At 38.6% G+C, this 9,450-nt stretch overlaps 1 protein-coding gene across 1 annotated transcript in view; it reads right to left on the bottom strand.

Annotated features, from left to right (window-relative positions):
• LOC105534982 (dynein heavy chain 14, axonemal) overlaps positions 1 to 9,450 on the bottom strand; it is a gene marked incomplete at its 3' end in the record, with an annotated part of 322,900 nt that overhangs the window by 124,339 nt on the left and 189,111 nt on the right. Inside the window, exons 18-20 of the mRNA XM_011973918.1 lie at positions 8,132 to 8,222; positions 6,367 to 6,575; positions 5,432 to 5,684 (exon numbers count right to left, since the gene is read on the bottom strand). Coding sequence (XP_011829308.1) covers positions 5,432 to 5,684; positions 6,367 to 6,575; positions 8,132 to 8,222 — 553 coding nt within the window. The remainder of the gene's footprint in view (positions 1 to 5,431; positions 5,685 to 6,366; positions 6,576 to 8,131; positions 8,223 to 9,450) is intronic.

Here is a 9,450-nt window from a genome sequence, read left to right as displayed (position 1 = left end):
CAGCCAACAGACACATGAAAAAATGCTCATCATCACTGGCCATCAGAGAAATGCAAATCAAACCCACAATGAGATACTATCTCACACCAGTTAGAAGGATGATCATTAAAAAGTCAGGAAACAACAGTTGCTGCAGAGGATGTGGAGAAATAGGAACACTTTTACACTGTTGGTGGGACTTTAAACTAGTTCAACCATTGTGGAAGACAGTATGGTGATTCCTCAAGGATCTATAGCTAGAAATATCATTTGACCCAGCCATCCCATTACTGGGCATATACCCAAAGGATTATAAATCATGCTGCTATAAAGACACATCCACACGTATGTTTATTGGGGCAGTATTCACAATAGCAAAGATTTGGAACCAACCCAAATGTCCATCAATGACAGACTTGATTAAGAAAATGTGGCACATATACACTGTGGAATACTATGCAGCCATAAAAAAGGATGAGTTCATCTTCTTTGTAGGGACATGGATGAAGTTGGAAACCATCATTCTGAGCAAACTATTGCAAGGACAGTAAACTAAACACCACACGTTCTCACTTATAGGTGGGAATTGAACAATGAGAACACTTGGACACAGGAAGGGGAACATCACACACTGGGGCCTGTTGTGGGGTCGGGGGGAGGGAGGAGGGATAGCATTAGGAGATATACCTAATGTAAATGACGAGTTAATGGGTGCAGCACACCAACACGGCACAGGTATACATATGTAACAAACCTGCACGTTGTGCACATGTACCCTGGAACTTAAAGTATAATAAAAATAAATAAATAAATAAATAAATTCTGGGTTGAAAATTCTTTTCTTTAAGAAGGTTGAATATTGGCCCCCACTCTCTTCTGGCTTGTAGGGTTTCTGCAGAGAGATCCACTGTTAGTCTGATGGGCTTCCCTTTGTGGATAACCCAACCTTTCTCTCTGGTTGCCCGTAACATTTTTTTCTTCATTTCAACCTTGGTGAATCTGACAATTATGTGTCTTGGGGTTTCTCTTCTCGAGGAGTATCTTTTTATTGTTCTCTGCATTTCCTGAATTTGAATTTTGGCCTGTGTTGCTAGGTTGGGGAAGTTCTTCTGGATAATATCTTGAAGACTGTTTTCCAACTTGGTTCCATTCTCCCCCTCACTTTCAGGTACACCAATCAAACCTAGGTTTGGTCTTTTCACATAGTTCCATATTTCTTGGAGGCTTTGTTTGTTCCTTTTCATTCTTTTTTCTCTAATCTTAATGCATTATTTCATCAAATTGTTCTTTAATCTCTGATATCCTTTCTTCCGCTTGATCTATTCAGTTATCGAAACTTGTGTATGCTTCATGAAGTTCTCTTGCTGTGTTTTTTAGCCCATGAGGTCATTTATGTTCTTCTCTAAACTGGTTAGTCTACTTATCAATTCCTCTAACCATTTTTCAAGGTTCTTAGCTTACTTTCATTGGGTTGGAACATGCTCCTTTAGCTCAGAGGAGTTTGTTATTACCCACCTTCTGAAGCCTACTTCTGTCAGTTCATCAAACTCATTCTCCTTCCAGTTTTGTTGCCTTCCTGGCAAGGAATTGTAATCCTTTGGAGGAGAAGAGGTATTCTGGTTTTTGGAATTTTCAGCCTTGGTGTGCTGGTTTTTCCTCATCTTCATGGACTTATCTACCTTTGGTCTTTGATGCTGGTGACCTTCAGACGAGGTTTCTATGTGGACTTCCTTTTTGTTGATGTTGAGGCTCTTCCTTTCTGTTTGCTAGTTTTCCATCTAACAGTCAGGACTCTTGGCTGCAGGTCTGTTAGAGTTTGCTGGAGGTCCACTCCAGACCCTGTTTGCCAGGGTATCAGCAGCGGAGGTTGCAGAACAGCAAAGATTGCTGCCTGCTGCTTCCTCTGTAAGCTTCATCCCAGAGGGGCACCCACCAGATGCCAGCCGGGGCTCTCCTCTATAAGGTGTTTGTTGGCCCCTGCTGGGAAGTTTATCCCAGTCAGGAGGCTTGGGGGTCAGGCACCCACTTGAGGAGGCAGTCTGTCCTTTAATAGAGCTCGAGCATTGTGCTGGGAGATCTACTGCTCTCTTCTGAGCCAGGAGGAAGGAATGTTTAAGTCTGCTAAAGCAGCAGCCACCCCTTCCCCCAGCTGCTCTGTCCCAGGCAGATGGGAGTTTTATCTATAAGCCCCTCAGTTGGGGTGCTGTCTTTCTTTCAGAAATGCACTGCCCAGAGAGGGGGAATCTTGAGAGGCAGTCTGGCTACAGCGGCTTTGCGGTGCTGTGGTGGGCTCCGCCTAGTTTGAACTTCCCAGTTCCTTTGTTTACACAGCAAGGGGAAAACCACCTATTCAAGCCTCTGTAATGGTGGATGCCCCTTCCCATACCAAGCTCGAGAGTCCCAGGTCAACTTCAGACTGATGTGTTGGCAGCGAGAATTTCAAGTCAGTGAATCTTAGCTTGCTGGGCTCCCTGGAGGTGGGATTTGCTGAACTAGATCACGTGGCTTTCTGGTTTCAGCCTCCTTTCCAGGGGAGTGAATGATTCTGTCTTACTGGCGTTCCAGGCTAGTAAGTACCCTACTGGGGTATGAAGAAAAACTGCAGCTAGCTCGGTGTCTCCTGTAACAGCCACCCAGTTTCGTGCTTGAAACCCAAGGCCCTTGTGGTGTAGGCACCCAAGGGAATCTCCTGGTCTGTAGGTTGCAAAGACCATGGGAAAAGTGTAGTATCTGGGCCAGAATGCACTGTTCCTCATGGCACTGTCCCTCACAACTTCCCTTGGCTAGGGGAGGGAGTTCCCTGACCCCTTGTACTTCCCTTGTGAGGTGATGCCCCACCCTGCTTCTGCTCACCCTTTGTGGGCTGTACTCACTGTCTAACCAGTCCCAATGAGATGAGCTGGGTACCTCAGTTGGAAATGCAGAAATCACCCACCTTCTGTGTTGATCTCACTGGGACCTGCAGACTGGCACTTTTCATGCTTAAATCATATGTTAGCTAAACATAAAACACTTTAAAAACACTACTACATTTCTTCTTGAACCATATTGATATTAACAAATCTTGTGTTCATCTCCTCTTGTTATTGTCTTTCTCACTCTGAAATTTCTGAGAATTTTTCTTTAATCTTAGGTATTATTCATAAATTGATATTGAACTTAGATATTCACAATAAATTATTTCTTTGCTGAGAAATGCCACGCCTGAGGCTCAGGTGCACAGACCCTGCCTGAAAATGAGGCTATAACTTGAGAATCTGTAAATCTCCCCTGTTCCCACCATGAGCCTTGAACCAAGTAACAAACAGCAATCTATTGCCAGGAAAGGTACAGGAGCATGGAAAATTTAAAGTCTGTGTTGCACTGAAGGTAACTATAGTAACACTAAAAGTCAAAGCTAGGTCAGTATTGACTCAACCCACCATGCCACTACCTGAACAATGTGGCAGAAGAAAACGTATGTCCATTTCCAGGTATAACTACTGTATACCTCAGTCTCTAATTTCTTTTATACACAATATCTGGTATTCAATTAAAAATTATGAGACATAAAAATAAGCAAGATTAAGAAAAGTCATGTTGCCAAGAGAAAAAGCAGTCAAGGGAACAGACCCAGAGATGGCCCAGATGTTGAAATTATCAGACAGGAATTATTTTTAAAAAACTATGCTTAAAATGTAAAAGATCTAATGTTGAAGGAAGAAATCATTCATGAATAGAGAGGGAATTCCAGCAGAGAGATGAAAACTATAGAAAAGGTCAAGGGAAATGCTGGAAATAAAATCCACAATATCAAATATGAGAATTGTTTCAACGGGCTTATAGCAGACTCCATGCAGCAGAGCAAGGAATCAGTAAACTGGAAGACAAGTCAATAGAAATCAACCAAACACAAACACAAAGAGAAAAAAGAAAACAAACAAAAAAGAACAGAACATCCAAGAGGTGTAGGAAAATATATCTATATAACATTTCTAGGTGTGGGATTTTACATTTTGTCATGTTTAATGCTCCAGGATCCTATTCAATCTTAGGTCTCACATTGTCTCTAATTCTCTGAACTCCTAGGCAATTATTCCCTGAAACATTTCTTCCCCTCTATTTATTTTACTATATCTTTCTGGAGGTTCTGTTATATGAATAATATAACAGAATAACCTTTCAATTTTTATTAATCTTTCAACTATATACACATTATTTCTGTATTATAGAAACGTATTTGTTGTATATTTAAAATACATAATATTTAACCTCTTTAGCTCTTCCTGATGCATTCTGAGAGTTCCTTGGCTGTTGGTATAGCCCTCACTAATCTGCTATACAGCTAACCAATCCAGCATTCAACCCATTTATTATGTTCTTTTAACTAATACATATCCTCCAGTTGCTGTTTTTTTTAACTGATTCTTTTTGCTTTGTTTCCAGTACTGTAACTTTCCTGGGTTGTACTTCTGATGAATTTAGAAGTGTGAATCTAGGGAGGGAGTGGTCACTCTTCAAAGCAGGTCACTTGTGTGTTAACAATCTGTATCTACTCTGGCACTGTTCTTTTTCTAAGTGTGGTCTCTCTTTTTTAATCATCTTGGCTTTAAGATTTGAAGAGAGGTGGCAGTAGGAGAAAATATGTTTTTACCTACTCCCTAAACCTAGATAGGCTTCCCTGCCAATGGGATATTTTGTTGCTGCCCCTGGCTGTGCTGTGGTATGCTAACTGGCAAACAATGGACAATAGCCCATTCAGAGTTGAGTTGATGGGGAAAGTACACACCTAAATATTTTCTTCCACTTTATCTCCTATTCATGGCATCCATGGTTGTTCAGGGTTGCCGCTTCCTCTTGTTGGGATCTAACCATATTACATCACCTCAGGGATTTATAACGATTTCTATATTGGTTTGATGAATCCAAAATTGGTTTGAGAGAAAGAATTGGGAGCCTGTGCTAATCTGCCATCTTACCAAAAACTGCATAAAACCAGCATTTAGATTTAGGGATTCTGACTTCAAAGACAATACCAATACCTTATCTATAATACTATATGATTTTCTGAATCTGTTTATCCTTCCTTACATATGTTTTACTACTTTTCATGATTATGCCTTTGTGTGATTACAACTTACATCTGGAATTCTGAACAGGTTTTTTTTCACTATTTCTAACTCTAAAAATCTTTAAAATCCAGTGAAAACATTCTCCTTTAATAGAGACCCTCTAGTGGTTCTTTACAATCATTTTTCCTGTGATCCTTCAACACTTGTATGATACTAATTTACTTTTGATATGTTCCTCCATAAATGGTTTTTAGTTTGTTCCATGTGCATATCTGCTGTTGGTCCAAATAGACTAAAAATGCTTGCTCTTTGAGAAATTTTCTAAAATCTAATATAAGGTGATAAATTGGCATTGACTAGTTAAGATGTATCATTGACATGACTTAGAGAGAAAAACTCACTTTGTTCAAATCCTCCATTTTTACCCATGAAGTCAAAGAAAGCATCAAGAATTCTGCAGAGGGTTATGATGACTGTTATGTCCTCCATAGGATATGGCTGGAATTTCTGACGATTCTTTATAAATTGTAGTCCGTCTGTGACACTATTTTTAATCATGAATTCAAGACAATCCACTCCTGATTGACTTATAATTTTAGAAGTTTTCAGAAGCCATGACTTAACATAAGGCTCCCATCCCAGATCAACAGGATCCTAATAATAAAAAGTAAAATATAATCTTATGTAAATAAATAAAAATATGGTACATCCTCTGGAATGATTTGTGATTTCTAACTATGGTCTTACAAGAAAACAAGCAATTGGGGGATTATGTATAGGAAGGTGTATTGAGGCTCTGTGTATGTGGTGAGGGGAACTGCTTACCCAGAAGTCAGCCCTATATTTAGATTTATTTATAACATTCAGTTAAGTAGATTAGAGCATAGGGCTAATTATAGCTAATAACTTCATGTATAGAGAATAGAGAATATAGCTAATAACTTCATGTTATATTGTGTACTTCCTTCCCACTGTCTTCATAATGTGTTTTCCAAGTTCTTAGAGTCAGAGTGGGTATGAAAAGGTCTCAGGAACATCTTCCTCTATTGAAAAAATAATTCATATCAGCAGCCTAATTTGTCTATTTGTTTACTCACAGTTGTGGAAAATACTGACACTCCAATTACTAAGAGTAGTATTAGAACAGTAATAATTAAATTCACATTCAATTCTGGATTATGAGGCTTTGGGAGACACAAAGATTTGGAACTATTGGGTTCATGCTGCTGGATACAAAGGCAAAAATAAAATAAACATAAAATGCTGTAAATAATAAATAGTTACTATCATAAACAACATTTTTGCTTTGTTAAAACATTTGTTTTTGAAAGCTTACCATATAGACCATGGCACATCGGCTGACAGTAGCAGGACTGGCCTGAGAGAGACTGTCCACTTCAAAAATCACTCTTATTTTATTAGTTAAAGCTATTCTCTCACTGTTTGCTAGGCATAATGTTCTAGTATCATCTAGCACAGAGTTCAGATTTTCTACCCAAAAGGTGTCCACTGGGCCATCTAAGATAATCCACTGCCAATCAAAATCTGGAGAGAAAAATATTTTTAATGTAACTGAGAATAATGTCAGTCTTCTTTCATTACAATCTTGCAAATTTTCTATTTTACTTAGAAAATATTAGATAATTAACCCTTACAATTTGCTTAGGAGAAACAGCTATAATTTTACCTTCTGCATAATAATATGATTTGTAAGTTTGCCCTCCTATCCCAGAATATTTTTTAGATATGTTGTGCCTGGGGAATAGCAAAGGGAACTAGATGTTCTTTGAAGAAAGAATCAAACAGAGTTTAAAGTATACCACACTTGGAACCCATTTACTCCTCTTTCCACAGGGTGTTAGTCCATTTGGGCTGCTGTAACAAAAAGCCTTAGACTGGATAGCTTATAAACTATAGACATTTATTTCTCACAGTTCTGGAGATTTGGAAATCCAAGATCACGACACTAGCAGATTCCTTATCTGTGGGGGCTATCTTAATGGTTCACAGAAGGGCACATTCTTTGTCCTCAGATGGTGGAAGGGGTGAGGAATTTCTCTTGAGCTCCTTTTTCAGGGCACTAATGCCTTAATGAGGGCTCTACTCTCATGATCTAATCAACTGCCCAAGGCCCCCTGCCTTCTAGTACCATCACCTTGGGAGTTAGAATTTCAACACATGGATTTTGGAGGGACACAAACCTTTAGACCATAGCACACATGCTATACCCACCACTGTCCTCCACAGTTTTAGAAAATCCATTTGTCAGGATAGGGGAGGTACGAATAGGTCGCTATGCAGACAGAAAACAGATAACCACCAAAAAGATATTAAAATATTCCAGAAGAATCCAGGAGCAGAGCTAGGATCCATATAGCCACTACTGCTAAGAGGGGCTCTAATACCTGCCCTAGGAACTGCCTTAAAGTCCCATGAAGGAAACTAATGGTGCCTAATCACTGTACTCTCCCAAAAATAACACACAAAAATTCAGTAAAATAGAAGCAGAAGCAGAAATCTCTTTTAAAGTCTGGATTATATATGTACTAATGGTGGATGTGTTGATAAGAAGTTCAACCTGGGTGGGGAAAGCAATGGTCCGTGCTCCTCCAGTAGACTGACAAGGTCATATACATATTTTGTCCCACTGGCACATAGTAAAGTGTCTGGCATATTACAGGTGTGTAGTTCATTTTAGATAAATCTACTTGGGTTGTATGCTTTGGCCTGGAAATGTACAAATTATTTGGAGTCCCATTTCAGAGGCAATACCAGTGGCAAATTGTAGATTGCCGCTGCTGCTTTTCACATCATAATTTATTTCTACCTTTAATATCCACTAGGTTCTTTTGTAAACTGAAGGACTATTGAAGCCATAGTGCTTATATAATGTAATTACACATACACACACACACACACAGGGTAATATAATATGTGGTAATACTACACAAATTTTAAATAAACATATGAACAAATAAATGGTACAGGAACAAAATATTACCAGTCAAAAACATGTTTAAACATATAAATATAGCTCATATTGGTTCAGAGTTTGTCTTCTATATCAGTTAACCATCTTTCTTGAATTTAGTAACACTTACTGTGATTTTCTGGAATTTTAACAACTTTCTCTATCTCCTCAAAAATATTATCATCAGTATCTGTCATATCAGAGGCATCAAGTTTGAAAACCTAAAATGTGTAATCAATAATGTTTAAATTTTTATTTAATAACACTTTTCAACCACAATGGATTTATATGTCAATATGCTTTCTTGGGTGACAAAAATATAAAAGGCAGAGAGTTCTGTAACTGTAAAGACCAACATATAACCAGCATAGCCTAATGTAACTGACTTGTGACTATAGCTTATTTATTTTGGAAAACTATTTTACTTTGGTTTCTTTTTTCCCCCTGCAAAGACAGTACATGCTTATTGTAGGATGTCAAATAAAACAGAAAAACACAAAGAAGAAAGCAAAAGTTCTTTGAATTTCCATTACCCACAGACAATCACCATATATATTTTGGTGTATTTTTTTTCTAGACTTTCCGTCATATCAGTTCTCAAGTTTTAGAATACGTAGAATTACCTGCAGTTTGTTAAATTACAGATTGTAACACCTCATCCTTGGAGATTCTAATTGAATAGGTTTGGGATGAAGCCCAGAATTTTTCACTTTTAATGAACATTAAATCATCTCGAGTTATTCTAATACATGTTATTTTTACACCAACCTTTGATACATTCTGATGTATGTATATTAACATATTAACTCCTTTTTATGTTGAGATGGGGAGGTTTAATTATTCATCTCTCTAAAAGAGCTGAGTAATATATCATCAGCTTGTTGGCACTGGTTTCCTTAACCATCAACAGTAGTCGGAGAGAAAACCAAACAATAGAGCTATGCTGGGGGCACAGTGTAGGTTCTAATGAGAGACAAAGGTGCTCGTGTTTCAACCCGGTCCTAGGAATACAGCAAACAGTAATCAGTTCCTACTAATTTCCAGCCTCATCACAAAGTAAGCAAGTCCTAGGCTATTTCCAATTATTATTCCTATTTCAAAAGTAATTATTATGCTTGGATATACATCATTTTGCTCTAGTGCATTTCTTTCTCTAAATAGATTGTTTTGACTTGCAGAGATCATGGCAGATGGAGGCAGGACTAGATTGCAGCTCCTGCTTGGATGGACAAAGAAGTATGTGGAGGCTCACATTATGAACTTTTGCTCCAGAATGACTGCAAGAATAAATCAGGAAAGCCGAGAGAACCCACAGACCCTCAAAAGAAAGTGGATTGCTCCTGCAGGACTGGGGAGACAGCCGAAATACTGAGAGTGCCCAAACTGTGGAAGTGTTGCAAAGGGGGATCGTCTGCCCCCAAACACACACCCTCACTAGGGAACCTGAAG

The sequence above is a fragment of the Mandrillus leucophaeus genome, unplaced genomic scaffold (assembly GCF_000951045.1).
Source record: "Mandrillus leucophaeus isolate KB7577 unplaced genomic scaffold, Mleu.le_1.0 Scaffold1005, whole genome shotgun sequence".
NCBI classification, from domain to species: Eukaryota; Metazoa; Chordata; class Mammalia; order Primates; family Cercopithecidae; genus Mandrillus; species Mandrillus leucophaeus.
This window is presented reverse-complemented; position numbering and strand designations above follow the sequence as displayed.